Source organism: Netta rufina (genome assembly GCF_964035555.1).
Source record: "Netta rufina genome assembly, chromosome: 20".
Classification (NCBI taxonomy): Eukaryota; Metazoa; Chordata; class Aves; order Anseriformes; family Anatidae; genus Netta; species Netta rufina.
Genome location: NC_140144.1, coordinates 11531664 through 11547626, shown reverse-complemented (window position 1 = coordinate 11547626; position 15963 = coordinate 11531664). Strand labels below are relative to the sequence as shown.

Sequence of the window (15963 nt, the reverse complement as noted above, 5' to 3'; positions counted from 1 at the left end):
GGTGTTAGTGGTGGTCTTTTGAGTAGCAGTTAGATAAAGATGTCATTACCTTTATGGAGAGAAATCAGAGGATTCACAGAAAACTTGTTTGAGCTTTTATCGGTAATGAATATGCTAATAGTTTGCGATTATCTTTTCTCTATGAAGAGCAGGTAAATGAGTACAGATCCGTGGAGCTGGCATAGAACCCATTAAATGATTTCTTTTTCCATCCCTCGCTGGAGTTCTTTGGAACCCAGAGTTGTGATTCTGAAGGCCTTTTTTGGTTCTGATGTAGTGAAGAGTTGCACAGAGCAGTCCAAGCGTTACTGATGTAGTGATGGTTTGTGTCAGTATAGCTGATGTATTCTAACACCAGAAATTCTCTACCCAGCAGGGAGTCCTTACACACAATTGGATCCAGATTCTGTTCAGGGAATAGATCTTAATTCTGCTCGCTGAACTCAGCGTAGATCTGAAGGATTTTTAAGCCTAAAGCAAATTGTAACCAGAGAGAGGTCTAATTACGTGTGGTAAAGTGAATTTCCCATATATTGAGATTCTATGAGGGACGGCTTTACAATGATGCTAATGCTGGCTGTCCGATGGCTTCATTAAGGGCCGAATGCAGACCTGGACGGGATGGTAGTGTCTCCTTGGCAGTGGAGGAGGCGCAGCCTGACAGCTCCGGCCCCAGCCCCACAAGGGACCAGGCTGCTGCAGCACGCTGTAAGGTTGCAGCATTGAGCTGTGGCTCCTGTGGGCTAATACGTTACCTAAATAGGTGCAGCATTGCAAAATGCTTTGCTTACTGATCCTGAACACCCTGCAGTGGCCAGCAGTAGCCTGTTCTGGAGAAGCACGAGCTTCTCACCCAGCACACGTGGCCCTCCAGAAGAAAAACAAGCAGACCACTGCGAGGATGCAGATCTGCACATTTCTGTCCCAGAAGCCTGATGCAGTTGGGTTACAGATTGTCAACATGCTGCTTACCATTCAGAAAAGAAAGGGGAGAAAACGTGGGGGAAAAAGCTTAAGTATCAGGCACTAACAATCTAAGGTGAAGCCACAGGTTTGGATGGCGTCATGCCCAGAGAAGACTCTAAACACATTGGCCAAGCTGCAGAGACAAAATGGATCGTGGCTCGCAGCTGATGCAAGCTGCAAGATGAACATCCTAAAGCCATAACTGAGAATTTGTTAATTCTGTGCTGCAGTTCTACATGATGTGGTTCCAAACAGAATAGTTCAGGTCAGAAGCTACCCCTGGAGGTCGCCAGTGCAACTGCTGAGAGCAAGGCCAACTTTGCAGTTAAATCAATTTGTCCAACTTGTTCCATATTCTTCTGTAGCTGATGGGTTACAGCTGCAATCTGCTGTTTTTCAGAAGCTTTTCTATATCCACTTGTGAAACAACAAAACAACGTTCAGCTTGCCTCAGCTCTGCCACTTTGAGCTCCCCTCTATGCCACATTCAGGGTTCGGGGCACGCTTTGTTTCTGTGTTCTCACACAAATGGTAGTGGAGCACAGTGTAACTGCTGGATGGGGGGAGGATTCTCGTGCTGTGCTTTCCTGTCGGGAGGGGGAGTAGGAGACCTGTCAGATGCTTGGCTCTGAAGCCCAGAGCGTGAGGCAAAGGGATGGGCACTGCTGTGAGAGTTAATGTGGGACAACACCTGAAGTTTTTGCACAATCTGCACCAGGCGTGTAGGGAGAGGTAAGTGGATTTCTGGCACTGCATTAAATACTGGTGCTGAATTTCTCCATCTGCCTGGAGCAGGGTGGCAAAACGTGAGCCCTGCCCTTAGGTCAGAATCGCCCTGTGCTGTTACAGACAACATCCTGTGGACAACTTTAAAGATATTGGGAGTAGCATACTATGGTTCTCCAGAGGGATGCCGGAGTGAGGGCTGCAGGTACAGAACTGCACGTTGCAGCTGTCAGAACAGAAGGTGCTGCTCCCTGCCCGTTGTGCCACGCTTTGCAGGGCCACCAGCGCTCTGTGCTGCTTCCCACTTCCCTGAGCGTCCCCGCGGCTGCGGGGTTGTCCCAGCCCCATGACGGCAGCCGCTGCCCGGGGGCTGCAGCCGTCCCCATGCCCCTGCTCCCGAGGGCAGGCGGCGGTAGCGGGGCTCGGCTCCTGCCAGCAGCTGCAGCCGGGCTGGCCGCGGCCGGGCTCTGTCCGTGTCCCCGCCGGCCGCGGGGCGGCACCAGCGGCACGGGCACAGCCCGCGGGGAGCGGCCGGGGCCCGGCGGGGCGGCTGCGGGGAGCCCCGGGCACGGGGGGGCTCCGCTGCACACAAAGCCCGGCGCTCCCGGGGCTGCTCCCGGTGCCTCCCTCCTGCGGGACCTCAGCCCCGCAGCTCCCCGGGCGCTGCCCTGGCTCCTGCCCGCAGCAGGGGACATGGGGACGCAGCGGGACGTGTGGGGCCATGCGGGGCTGTGACCACAGCCCTCGTGTCCTCGGCTGTGCCCGCTGCCCCCCATGTGCCACCATGGAGCCGTGTGAGCGGCGATGCCATCGTCACCCCCAGCCCGGTGGGCAGAGCCGTGTCCCACCAGCCCCATCCTGCCGGCCCCCTGTCCCGCCAGCCCCACGGGCAGCCCAGGTCGGCCCGGGGCAGCCGCCCGCTCGCTGCCCTGAATGCCGGTTTTGTTGGCCGGGCAGGGGGAGGCCTCGTCCCCACGCCGCCCCCGGCCCCGCTGCTCCCGTGAATGCCGGCAGTGTCTGCACGCGGGCACTGCGCGGCTGGGCCCCCTCCCGCTGCCCTGGTGGCTCCCGGACAAAGGTGGCACTGGGGCTCCCAGGCCCGGGGTTGCTGCGTGCCGGGGCCCCCTGACTCCCTGCCAGCCCGGGCTGCGCACCCGATGAAGGGAGCCTCTGTGCGAGGCCGAGCAGAGCCCGGCCGGGGAGCTGCATGAGCCGCCCTCCTCCCTCTGTGCCGTGCCACAGGGCACCATATGGGGGGAGCCTTTGTAGGGTGCGGGGTCACCATGACACCCCAAGCAGCAGGAGCCCCTCCTGCAGCAGGCAGAGGCAGTGACATGGGCACTGTGTGGCCCCAGCGTGGCCCCGCCGCCAGCCAGGCAGTGCCAGGGTGCTCAGCAGGGGGGGTGCAGACCCGGCCGGGCTGCGGGCAGGCAGTGTGTGTGCCGGGCCGAGGCAGCAGCGCACGTGGGAGAACAGTAGCAAACCCCAACATCTGGAAAAGTTTTGCGTCCTGCATTATTTCTGTAGTTCTGGCCCATTTTTGCTGAGATTCTCCTTGGCGGGGACTGCAGAGCGCGAGCTGGCCAAGCTGAGGAGCTCCCCGGGAGCACGGCACTGACGGAGGGGCAGGGGCTGTCCTGGGGCTGGTAGTGGGGGCTGAGGGTCCCAGTGGGCGCCGTGGCCCCTCTGCACATCCTCCCTGGTCCTGGGGGGGCTGCTGCTGCCCAGGCGGGTGGTGGGGCTGTTCTGGGAGTGGTTGCTTTGTCCCAGCATCACCTCTGGCCCCGTCCAGCCCTTAGGGCACCCCGAGGGGGCTGCCGTGCCCGGCTGCCTCACCAGGGCAGTTTGGAGCAGCAGCGGCGAGCCTGGGAAGGGATTTGTGTTTCCACTTGCGGGTGACTCAGCCCCGGCACCGCCAAGGCCCGCGGCTCCCTCCCTTCCCTCCGGCCGCTGCCGCCTGCCGCTGCCCAGCCCTGCCCCATGGCGTTTGGGGTCAGCAGGGCTCAGCCCCACAGCCCTGCGTCACCCACGGCTCTGCAGGTCCTGCACTGGGGCCTGCAGCACCGACATCTTCTCACCAAGCGAGTCCCAGTGCAGGGAGCCGATGGGGTCAGGGCACACAGAGCAGCACGGGCAGGGGCTCAGCCTCCCACCCCCGGGAGTCCTGAGGGCCATTAGGCTCTGCTGAGCCACTGCTGGCACGGCTGGGCACTGTCACGGGCACAGCCCTACACCGAGCCCCGGCCCTGCAGCCCCAGGGACCAGCAGCCCCCCAGCCCCACCACGCAGCTCCCGGCCCCCCGGGCCTGGGGACAGTGGCCCTGCTGGGCGTGAGGCCGTGCTCCCCGCCAAGCTGCGCTGCTTCCTGCAGTGACTTAGTCACAGCCTCGTCTTTTGCTGCCCCTGGGGACCATCAGCTCTATTTTAGGTACAGGGAACAACGGTGCCTGATACGGCACAGAGAAGGGGGGCGGTGGGGCCCAGGGCAAAGCAGGAGGGATGCGGGGATGCTCCATGCCCTGGGCTCTGCCCCTTCTGCCCCCTCCTGCAGCGTCTGTGCTGGGATGTGCCCTTGGTGCCTGCCCAAGCCCAGAAAGGGGAACTTCAAGGGAGGCCAGAGGGCCCCTGGTCCTGGGGTCAGTTCGTGCCTTGGCTCCCCCTCCTTCTGGCAGCCCCACGCAGCCCTGGCGTGCTGGGAAGGTGTGTGGGGGCCGGCAGCGCCTGCTGCTCACCCGACCAGCCTTGTTTGCGTTGGTCGATATTCACATCCCGAGCCTCCCGCTGCACTGCCAGATGCGGCTTCATCACGCTTACAAGAGAAACAGCTCCCTGCTGCGAGCACAGCCCCGCCAAGGGGGGCACTGCAGCAGGCCTGGTGCAGGGCAGCGGGGTGCTTTGGGGGGAGCCCCCCCTTGCTGACAGCCGCGGGTGCAGCGAGCCGGTGGCTGCCGGGCAGCCCGCAGCGGGGACGTGCCCCTTGCAGGCAGTGGGAATGCCTCCTGTGCTGCTGGCTGTGCCCGGGCCCTCACGTAGCAGGGACAGCGTGGAGGGAAGGGTCAGGGGGGTGATAAAAATAGACCGATGTGACACCCGGTACGGCTGGCTCTGGCTTTGAAGCATGTTTGCAATGTGGGCACAGTACCAGGACACACTTCCATCTGCTGCCGGACACACATTGCTTCATTCCCCAGGTCAGCAGCCCTGGCCAGAGATAAGAAGTCAGGGAAGGGCCCGGATTCCCTGAGCACCGCCGGGCCCATCTGCGCAGCACCGCGGGCACGCGACCCTCAGCTGTCTGTGGGTGATGCCCAGCAAAGGCCCATGCAGGGCACGCAGCCCACATGCCCCAGTCCCCTCGGTGCCACCCGCAGGCAGATGTGGCCCCGTCCTGGTGCCCTGTGGCAGGCAGGAGGTGCCCTTGGCACGGCAGCAGCTCCCAGCACAGCGGGTCCGGGCAGGCTCTGGCTGAGCCCTGCTTGGAGCAGAGCCCGTGCCTTGCTCAGCGCCCCTGCACCGCGTCCTCGCCCCGTCCTGCTCTGCAGGCTGCCCATGGGGCTGGGCTGCTCCCCGCCGTGGGGCTGGCACTGGGGGTGTACATGCAGCCCTGGGCAGCTCTGTGCTGAGTGGGGGCCCCAGCCTGATTAGCTGGGCCAGCAGGGAGGCAAAGCTACCGCAAACACACAGAGCTGGGCCGGTAACTGAGAAGGAAGCAGACAGGGAATTGAGCAATTCGTGCCTCACTGCCTGCCCTGGCAGAGGGGCCCGTGGGGGGCAGCCCCCCAGGACCTGCCTGCGCCCCGCTGGCCACAGCAGGCGTTGTGGGACGGGGTCACGGTGCCCACAGCCACTCGGCCCCGCTGGCCCCGGCCGCCCTTCCCCAGGTGCTGTGTTACCATCACCAGGCCTCGGGCGCTGCCACCCCGCCGTGTCCCCATCTCAGGCTTCATTTGCTGCTTGCTGCTGCATGGAGGGATTTTTAATCTCTTAATCACGTTACGAGCAGAGGTGGTGCTGGGCACGCACAGCAGGAATGTCTGGAAGTCAGAGGCGTCTGGCGTGGCAGGGACCCGGCCTGTCCCCAGCCACGTGTCCCCACCACGTCCTGCACAGGGACCTCCGTCCTGCCCTGCCTGGCGGGGCACCAGCAGCAGCAGCAGGACGAGCACGAGCTGGCACCGTGCAGCCCACGGGCTGGCGGGGCTGCCGTCACACACACATCGTGGCACCACACGCACAAGCAGCCCGGCCCCGTGGCGGGGGCAGCGGCCCAGGAGGTTTCACGTGTCCCCGAGCGTGTCCCGGCTGCGTGGGAAGCCCCCGGGCAGGCACCAAGGGGCAGCTCCATGGCCGAGGCCAGGGGGGAGTCCCCGGCACACAATGGCAGAGAAAGGCATCGGGGTGACTTCAGGCTGAGAGAACATCAGGGAGCGGTGGGGGGCCGGGGAAGTCCGAGGAACCCAGCATAATGACCCCTCCGGGAGACAAAAACCCCTTTGTTTTTGCTCGCTGCTGGTGTTTTGTCAGGCAGGAGCTGGGGCAGGGCTGCAGTGGTGCTGAGCCGGGGGTCAGGGATCCTTCCACAGCCCCACGGCCGGTGCAGGGCCCAGCGGTGCTGGGCACCGGGTGCCATGTGCTGTGGTCGGCGTCACCCAAGCACCTGCGTGTCCCCCAGGGCTGTGCCGAGCTGTCCTGGCCACGGGTGCCACAGGCTGGGGCCGCAGGGCTTGGGGAAATGCCAGCAGCCGTCGGGGGAAGGACTTACCTCGTGAAATGTCTGTCATTTGGGTGTAATTAAAGTTTCTCGTTATCGTGGTGTTAATGGCAGCCAGGGTGTGCTCGCAGAGGGGCGCCTTTGCAGGAGGCCCCGCAGCTGCAATTAGGCAACGCTGCCCTCCGGCCACGCGGTTTTAATTAACCTCGCCCTGGGACCCCCCCGGTCCCATCCCCTTTGGGCCCCAAACCAACTCCTCCCCTTGCACCCTCTGCTTCCCGGGCAGCCGTGGCTGCATCTTCACCCGCTGCCCCGGGCACGGGCACAGCGCTGCCGGGGGCACTGGGGGCACAGGGACAGGCCCCGGGGCGCTGCGGTGCAGGTGCCTGCGGGTCCCCGTGGCACTGGGTGCAGTCAGCTCCCCAAGGCACAGCCAGGGCCGTGCTTTGTTCCTGATGTTTTCGTTCCCAGAGGGAATCGAGGGACGCCCCTAACCCCCAGCCCAGCGCTGGTCCGGCACAGCAAGACAGCGCAAGGCAGAGCGGCAGCCCCCGCAGAAAAACAACAAAGCCCTGGAATTAGAGATGTGCTGGGAGTTTACTTTACCGCAAAAAAATGTCAGAAATCCGTATTGTTTAGACAGGGATTTGCTGGGGATCGTTAGATAAAAGCCTGGCAGAGACCCAGCCAGGGGAAAAAAGTCAGCCAACTCCTTTCCCCTGGCGGGGGACTGGCGGATGAGCAAGGGCTGTGCCGCATCGCACCGCTCGGCCAGCGGGGCACCGGGGCAGGCTCCGGGCTGGGGCTGCAGCAGAGCCGCGAAGGGCGTCCTGCAGTCCCTGCCTGCCCGTGGTGCCCGCCTTGGGCGTTCCCTGCAGGAAGCGTCATTTCGGCCATGCCCAGGATGTGTGCTCCGCTGGGGGGGCTGCTCTCGCCCCTTGGCCCCTCGGGGGCCCCCTGGCAGCTCCACGGTTGCAGAATTTCACAGCAGGGCTGGGGCAGCTGCTGCCGCCCATGCCCACGCTCAGCTGCTCTCGTCTCTCTGTGTCCAGGTTACAGTGAGACCAGATTTCCTGGCAGCCGGTCCCGGCTCCCAGATGTTCCTCCTCAGGCTGCAGCTCAGACCTGGAAACAGCAAATTCCCTCTTTTTTCCCCAGGACTGAGCCAGGCCGTGCTCCCGGCCCTGCTCTTGGTCCTGGCCTGCCTCCTGCACCGCCGGGCAGGGGCCCGCGGGACGCAGCCGTGGCCACGCCGGGTGCTGAGCCCTCAGTGTCCACCCTGGGGCCCCACAGGGCCAGGCTGGGGTGGGCTGAGCCCCCCTGCCAGCAGGTGGGAACGAGCAGCATGGCAGCACGGTGCCCTCCTCGGCACAGGCAGCGTGTGCAGGGAGCAGCCCCCATGCATGCAGGCAGCCCCACACCCGGCCGTGGGATGGGCGCACCCCCAGCAGGACCGCGAGCACCCACACCTCCCTGTCCCTGCTTCAGGAGAAAGGACGGAGGCACACAGTCTGGTTTTACGTCTGTTACTTTTTAATACTGTTCACTTCTAAAATGACAGAAACCAAGCCAAGCAATCCTGGGCCCTCGCCCTGCCTTGGGAGGAGTGCACGAGGGCCACGCGCCCCCTCCCCGCGTGGTGCTGGGCACAGGACACACCAGTGCTGCAGACAGGCTGCTCCGTGCCAGCGCACGCCTCCTGTGAATGCATTTAAATAACAAGCTATGAATTGCAAAAGCATAGGCATCTTATTTGCATCTTCTAAAATAGCAATCAGTGGCTGTTCCTGCCGGCGAGGCAGCGCCCCAGCTGCACCCACCCTGCAGGACAAGGTCCTGGGGGTGCTAAGGGCACCAACGGCTGCAGCGGGCACGGGGCCAGGCCGTGCACAGCGCCTTGGGGTGGGAGAGGTGCGGGGCTGCCCCGTGCCCTGCCGCAGCCCTGGGGCCTCCAGCAGGCAGTGCTGGCTGAGCCGACGGTGGTGGCACCCGGCCCCGCAGCCCCGGCAGCCACCGCGTCGTGGGGGTGTCCCCGGGGCGCTCCCTGCACCACGGGGCCCTGACAGCTCGGCCCTGCCGGTGGCTGCTGGCTGGGAGAGCCCCGGGGGGAACCGGGCCCTTCCCGTGGCCTCAGCCCAGCTTGGGTGCCGGTGCCAGGCTGCTGCCGGGTGCCCGGCCGGGCGCTCAGACCACGAAGTGGAGCCTGTAGGTCATCTGATGGCCGTTGTCCCAGGCGTAGAGCACCTTCTCTTTGGGGTTGTAGTCGACCTGTGTGGTGAAGGCGTACTCGTTGAGGAAAGGCAGCCGGAGCTCCGCCTCTGTGTCCGTGTGCGTGTCGAAGGCGTAGGAGATCTGCCCTTCCTTCTGGTTGTAGGTGTCCACGGCGTACAGGATGCCGCAGATGATGAAGCAGTTCCCGTAGGCGTTGCGCTTCAGCCCCGTCTTCCAGGTGGTCTCCCTGCGCACCGACAGGTCCCCGGGGTCGAGGCGGCTCAGGACGATCACCTCCTGCTGCGAGTAGTCGTAGTCCACTGAGGGGTAGATGACCCAGAGCCCGCTCTCATCCACCGCGAAGTCGATGTCCGAGTGCCCCCTCCACTTCCAGGGCGTCGTGTCCTCGTACACCACGTCGTGGAGCAGCGCCCAGCCGGCCACGTAACGCTCCTTCAGGTCGTACTTGATGATGTTCTTGGTGAAGGCACGGTTGTAGTAGAAGGCGCCCCGGTACACCACGTGCCCGGTGCCGATCCAGTTGTAGGGCAGCTTGTAGAGGTTGCTCCAGCGGCCTGCGGGCGGGCGGGAGGTGTTGAGAGCTCCGGGAGGCCCCGGCCCCTCGCCCCCTGAGCTCCCTGGTGCCGGGCAGGACGCCAGGCACAGGGAACCAGGGGCAGGTCCCCGTCCGCTCCCCACGCGGGGAGGCAGCGCCCAGGGCCTGGCACAGCGCCCGGCAGGAAGCGAGGCCCCCCCCTGCCACCGGCCTCACCCTGCTTGAAGTTGTCCAGGCTCCTGAACTCCACCAGGCTGTTGCCGTAGTAGTAGTTGGTGACGTAGATGCGGTCATCCTTGGCCGCCGGGTCCTTCATCCAGGCCCCCTCGTTGCGCCCGTAGCTGTGGTGCTCCGTGGGGGGCTCCACCGACTTGATGGTGCCTTCGCACTCCACCTCCTTCACTGCGGGAGGGAGGAGGAGGAGCAAGAAGAGGAGGAGGAAGAAGAGGAGGAGGAAGGCTCAGTCCTTGCAGGGCCAGGAGCTGGGCCACCAGTCCTCAGGAGCCAGGACGGGTGCCATGGGTGCCCCCTGTGCCCCCTCCCCGCAGCGTGGCCATGCTCACTCACCTCTGTTGGGCACTTCGGGGCCACTGGTGCTGTCAGCCCCGTCCCCGGGGGGGCTGCGGGCGGCGGTGCGAGGGGCCAGGGCGGTGCTGGGCGCAGCCGTGGTGCTGGGCACGGTGGTCTCTGCCCGTGCGCTGGGACGGGATGGGGTGCTCTCGGCCGGGGGGGGCGTGGGGTCCCTCTCCTCCTGCCGCTCAGGCACAGCCGCCCCCCTGGCGGTGCTCTCTGTGGGGACACAGGGGGGGCTCAGTGTGCCGGCAGCGACAGCCCCTGGCCCCCGCCCCACAGAACGGCCCTGCACTCACCGCGGCTGCCGGCCGCCCCCTGCGCCTCCTCCGCCTGCCCGGCCTTGTAGTAGGTGATGCCCCGGACCACGGTCTGCTGCTGCGCAGGCGGCTTGGGCTTGGCGGTGGGCTGCGAGCCCCCTCGCTTTGCGTTTTCCTTCTTGGGCTTCTCGGGCTTGAGCGGCTTCTCCTTGGGTGCTCGTGCAGCCGCCCTGTCCGCCAGCGCCTTGCGGGGACTGGGGAACCGCGCGGCCTCCTTCCCGCGGCCGCCCGCCGTGTCCTGGGGGAGCCCCGGTCAGACCCCTCCGGCCCTGCTGCAGTCCCAGGAGCTGCAGCACCACGGGACAGCCCGGAGAGGGGTCGGGTACCTGTGCCTTGCTGTCAGGGACCGCAGCAGCGTCCTTCTGCAGCAGCTGGTAGCCCAGGTTGGAGATCTCCTTCTTGATGCTGATCATGATGTCGGAGTAGTTCTCGTAGCGTCTCATCTGGTCGGTGAGGTGCAGCACGCTCTGCTTCATGAAGTCGTTCTCCCTGCTCAGGTTGGTCTTGATGGTCTGCAGGGAGGGGAGGATGAGGGGAACCCTGCTGGGGGAGCCCACAGCACCCCCAAAAGTCCCAAGCACCCGGATGGGGCCAGGCCACACGTCGAGGGCGCTGCGGGGCTGCCTGTCAGCATGCGGTGGGGAGGGTGCCCCGGCGCTCACTCACCTCCTCCAGCGTGTTCATCTGGGCGACCACCTTGCTGATGTAGGAGTGCACCTTCATCAGGTCCATGCTGTAGAGCGTCCCCTCCAGCAGGTCCACCATGGACTGCAGCTGCAGAGGGAGAGCCAGGCTGGGGCAGGGGCCATGGGGCAGCACCCATGGGGTGCCCCACGGATCCCCTTCCCTGCTGTGGCTGCAGCGCTGGGACCACACTGCTGCCCCCCCAGGGGTCTGCTGCTGCATGGGGTGGGGGCCCTGCCCCGCAGCCGCATCCCACCAGGCCCGCAGGTACCTTGAAGAGCTCGGGCGCCTGCTTCTTCAGCTTCTCCATCTTCCACTCGTTCTCGCAGGGGTTGAGCGAGGAGGGGGGCGCGGTGCAGGAGCACTTGCAGTCGGCCCCCGAGCTCACCGTCTCCACCGTGTAGAAGTCCTCCACCCGCGCGCTGCCGTCCCTGACGCGACTGCAGGCGTCCTTGCTGAGCGGCCGCAGGATGCACTTGCAGCGGCAGTCGGAGCCCTCCGAGGTCATCCGCACCTGGTCTGCCTCACCCAGTGCCTGCGGGGGACAGTGCCGGGGGTCCCATGGGGCCACCCGCCGCCACCGAGCCTCCCGCCCGCTGCAGCCCCAGGCTCTGCTGCGTTTCCCCCTCCCCAGGGGCTCCTGGCCGTGCCCTGGGAGCATGGGGCGTGGCGCAGCCCTGCCACCCTGTCTCTCCTCTCTGCACCCAGCTGATGGTGATGGTGACAAAACCTGAGCAGCCTCCCACCCCCGGGGCAGCCAGACCCTCTCGTGCCCTGGGGACACGGGGCTGGTTCCTGCTGCCATTTCCCAGCTGCCGGCAGGACCTGGGTGAGCAGCGCTGAGAGGAGCCAGCAGCGCCTCCATCCTCGCGTGCCTGCAGCATGGCTGGGGGGGGGCTGCTTGCACACCCCGAGCCCACACAGGGACGATTGTTCGTGACGAGACGCAGCCACCTCGGGGTGAGCTCAGCCCCTCCAGACGGGGACGGCTCCCGCGATGGCCTCAGGCCCAGTCAAGGACTCCCTTGTTTCCACACATGGCCCTGACTCACGCAAGAGCCCGGGGTGCTTTTCTGCTGTTTTTTCCAGATAAGGAACTGCTCTCTCCCCGGCTGTGCTTGGGAACAAAGCCCCCAGTGCAGCAGGCTTGGCGGGCCGGGTGGGCACGGCCGCGTGTCACCCAGCACCCGCTGTCCTGCCCAGGGGTGGCTGCACCGTGGCACGAGGCTGCTCCTGCTCCCCGGAGCCGCTGTGCTGCACATCCCAATGGCAGGGGCACCGCTGCCTGGTGGTGGGCAGCTGCCAGCCCGTCCCGTGCTCCTCGTGCTCCGGTCAGGAGCAGTGGTGGGAGCAGGGCCGGGAGCCGCAGCCGAGCAGCTGCTGCGGAGGCTTCTCCAGCCCGGGGCAGCGGCCGGCAGCAGTGACGCCAGCAGAGCTGCTTGTTCCCTCTCACACCCATCTGTGTGAAAACCCATGTCCCAGCCTGGCTTTGGCCACGCTGCTGAGCTGGAAAAAAGCAGCTTGTGTGTGCTGCAGGCTGCCTTCCCCCGGAGATCTGGGGCAGTGGGAGGCTGCAGCAAGCCAGGGACTTCCCGGGGGGACCTGTCCTGGGAAAACGCCCCCGTGCCTGGGGGTAACAGGGAAGGAGAGCACCCGTGGTCATGGCCATGCTGCTCACTGCTGGCTGGCACCTGCCCGTTTGTGGACGTGCCCTCGGTCACATCGCAGGACAGCGGTGGGGACGCGGGGCTCAGCTCCCTGCGGGGTCGCAGCCCGGGGGCAGGGGACGCCCCATGGCTCCTGGCAGCCCCCCCGAGGGCAGCCGGCTGCAGCCACAGGGAACCTCTCCCTGCCCACCGGGCTTCCCTGCCGCCAGCCACACCTTGCACACACAAACCCTGGCATTTTTCTGCCAGTGCCCTAACGAGCCCCTTGATTAATGAGGAAATGCAGAGCTGCTTGGAGGCTCCGAGAACCCCCGGGTGACGGGGGGCAGCTGGGGCTCGGCTCCTGGGGCTGGGACAGGCGCCACGCGTGGGCACCGGCACTGCCGGCGTCAGCCCCCCACAGCCAGGAGAAGCCCGTGGGTGGGCTCAGCCCGTCCCCACAGCCTCGGGGGCAGCGCAGGGACCCCCACCTCGCTGGGTCTGTGGGAGCCCTGGGGAGCTGGGGAAGGGTCCTGGTGGAGACCGCCCTGCTCTGGGGTCCCTCCTGCTCCGCGCACCACGAGGCTGGGAGAGGCAGCGCCGGGGGCCTGGGGGCAGGAGGGCTCCGCAGCCAGGGCCAGCCTGGCTCACCCTGGGAAACCAAACGGTGGCAGGGCTGGGAGCCGAGGTTAACTCTTCCCCTGCCTTCCTCCGCCCCCCCGGGAGCACAGCGCGGCGTGGGAAAGGGCAGAGGCACAGCCTGCAGGCAGCACCGCGGGGCTGGCGGTGGCCCAGGACCGGCAAGCAGGGAGCTGCGCTCCCTCGGCCACTGATCTCCCAGTCGGGCCCCAGTCCCAGCGGCTCCCCCGGCCCCGGGAGCTGGGGGTTTTCCTTCCCAAAGCTGCTGCGAAGCCTCCCTACGTTTTGCATTTCAAAAAAACCCTCTCCCTTTTCATAGGGAAACGAAGGTCTCACCAGCTGGGAGGAAAACAGGCTGCTGGGGAGCGCTGTAAATTTAACAGGATCTCATAAACCGCTCGGCAGGGTGCCGCGGGCAGCGGTGGCAGAGGGCTGGCGGGATGGGACGGGGATGGGGATGGGCAGGGCAGTGCGGGGAGCAGGATCCTCCTGGGCAAACACCGCGTCCCCAAGCTCCTGCGCTCGCCCCTGGCTCCCTCCGACCTCCCCACGGCAGTGCCTGTGCTCGTGCAAACGGGCAGGAAGGTTCGGAGCCCGGCCGCCAGCCTCAGCCTTCCACACCCAGGGGGCTGCGCGAGGTCCCTGTGTGCACGTGCGTCGCGGTGCCAGCCCCACGAGGGCTGTGCCAAGGGGCTGGAAGCGCAGCGCTGCTGGCACAGCCCGTGCAGGGCTCCCCCTGCCCACCAGCACCCCGAGACCAACCCACGGCCGAGCCCTGTGAGCACGCTGCCGTCCTGCCCGCACCAGCACCTTCCGCGCGGCACGGCTCCAGCTCCTCGTGCCGGAGGCTGGTTCCCGTGGGAGCAGGCGGCGGCGGGCGGCGCGTTCCCTCCCCTCGCACTTGGCAGCGCTGCTCCAGGGAGGATCGGCCTCGCGCGGAGGCCCCAGCGTCGCGCTTAGGTGGGGCGTGCGGGCCGGGGCCGTGCGCAGCGAGCTCGCCCGTAGCCGCTGCGGGTTGTTTACACTGCGCGGGGGGCTGAGCAAACCAAGGCTCCCCCGCGGCACCAAGAGGCAGCCACCCCTAAACCCAGAGACTGAGGGATCTCCTGGCCGCGTTTCAGCAGCAGCCCCTGCTCGGGGCAGCGTGCCCACCGCCCTTTGGTCTCGCAGGGGTCGGCAGCAGCGAGAGCCGCTCGCCCCAGACTGAGGGTGAGAGCGGGCGCTGGGGTTGCGGCAAGCCCGGCGGTGCACGCACCTCTGAGCAGCAGCCAGGGCACCGCGCCTGCCTGCACCCGGGCGGTAACATTAAACCCCGCTCTGCCTTTTAAATGGCTTCCTTAAACAGGAACCATATGTTCTATTTATACACAAAAGGCAATAAACAAGGAAGTCTTAAAAAAAAGGTCCCCGCGCAGCCCGCTCCGTGAAGGTCGCTGCCTCCGAGCATCGCCCGCGGCGCTGAACCTGCAGAGCCCTGCCTGGCCCCGCGCTCAGCCCCAGCCCCGTGCACCGGGGGCACGAGGCGGCTCCTGCCCCAGGCCGGGGGACCCCCACCCGTGGCTCCCCCAGAAGCGTTCTGGGGGCGGCGGCAGCGCCGGGCTGTGTGCTGGCTGCCGGCAGGCGAGAGCATCCCTGCGCCGTGCCGAGGGCGTCCTCGCTCCCAGCTCTCCAAGGGGGGTGATCCCAGCGCCGCTGAGCTTCTGGGACCTCTTGCAAAAGCGTTCGTGCGAGCTCTGAGTTGGTGCCAGCGTTTGGAGGAGGCAGGGCCTCTGACAGAGCCCCTGACAACGAGCCCGGCCGCTCCTGAGCCGTTCTGTGCCCTGTGCCAGGGGACCTGTCCCGTCCCGCAGGGACACCGCTCAGCGCCAGGCTCGCTGCCGTGCCGCGCTCCTCGCCTGCAGCGCCTGGAAGGCGGCGGTGCCAGGGCAGGGCAGGGCACCCGCGGCACCCTCACCCTCACCTTCCTCCTCCTCCTCCTCCTCCTCCTCCTCCTCCCTGCGCTCAGCCCCGGGGGGCACCGCGGGGAGCTCCGCCCGCGGATCCCGGAGCGGGGCGTTGCGCACCGGGTGCCCGGGCACGTCCCGGCCCCGCACCGCCCTTCCTGCCCCGGGGCCGCTCCGGGCACCGTCTGCTGCCGGCCCCGCTCCGTCCCGGGGCCGCTCCCGGCTCGGGCTCCGGTTCCGCCGCCCCTCTCCTCCTGTCCGCCGCGCTCCCGCCTGGCCGGGGCTGCCCCCGAGGCTCGCTCCTGAGCGCAGCGCCCCGCTCGCCCCCCGGTGCCCGCCCCGGGGGTCCCGTCCCGAGCTCGGTCCCTGTCCCTGTCCCGGTGCCGGTCCCGGCGGGTCCTTACCGTGCTGCCGCCGCGCGCCGCGGCCAGCGCCGGGAGCAGCAGCGCCGGGAGCAGCAGCGCCCGCATGGCGAGAGCGGCGCCGAGCGCCCGCACCGAGCGCCCGCTCCGCCCGGACCGGCGGCGGGGAGGAGCCGCGGGACCGCCCGCCCCGCCCCGGCCCGGCCCCGGCCCCACGAGCGGCGCCGCCGGGTGCCCGGTGCCCGCCCCGGTGCCGGCAGCGCCTCGCCCGCAGCGCCGTGCCCTGGGGCTGCCCCCGCTGCCCGCTGCCGGCGGCTGCCCCCTGGCGCCCCGCGGCTCCCGGGGCACCGGCGCGGGGCGGGGCGGGGCCACTCGCAGAGGGGGCGTGGCCATGGGGAAGGGGCGTGGCCTCCACACCCAATGGGCGGGGCTTGCTGGGGGGCGGCGGGACTACGTTTCCCGTGGTGCCCCGCGCGGGGGGGGCGTGGCGGCCGAGCGGCGGTGGCCGCGGCTGTCAGCAGCGCCCGGAGCGGCCATGGGGGCGCGCGGCCGCCGGGGCCCCTGAGAGCGCCGCGCCCCGGCCCCGGCCCCGGCCCCGGCGCCGCCGCCGCTATGGAGCTGGAGCCGCC

General features: G+C 67.1%; 1 protein-coding gene across 1 annotated transcript; it reads right to left on the bottom strand.

The window, feature by feature from the left end:
- Positions 1-7929: 7929 nt before the first annotated feature.
- On the bottom strand, positions 7930-15523 carry OLFML2A (olfactomedin like 2A). The gene is made up of 8 exons (XM_084298857.1): positions 15377-15523; positions 11016-11279; positions 10727-10834; positions 10387-10572; positions 10040-10298; positions 9738-9959; positions 9387-9572; positions 7930-9189 (listed from the first exon to the last, which is right to left on the bottom strand). The coding sequence occupies exons 1-8, from the start codon at positions 15440-15442 to the stop codon at positions 8588-8590; spliced, it is 1893 nt and encodes a 630-aa protein (XP_084154983.1). The 5' UTR covers positions 15443-15523; the 3' UTR covers positions 7930-8587.
- Between the last annotated feature and the right edge of the window lie 440 nt (positions 15524-15963).

Excerpts from the sequence above, each read along its gene's own strand:
- OLFML2A (XM_084298857.1), bottom strand. The coding sequence starts at position 15,442 with ATGCGGGCGCTGCTGCTCCCGGCGCTGCTGCTCCCGGCGCTGGCCGCG. Across the intron at positions 11,280-15,376 it reads CGGCGCGCGGCGGCAGCACG|GCACTGGGTGAGGCAGACCA; the intron begins GTAAGGACCCGC and ends TGTCCCCCGCAG. Across the intron at positions 10,299-10,386 it reads TCCCTGACAGCAAGGCACAG|GACACGGCGGGCGGCCGCGG; the intron begins GTACCCGACCCC and ends GGGCTCCCCCAG.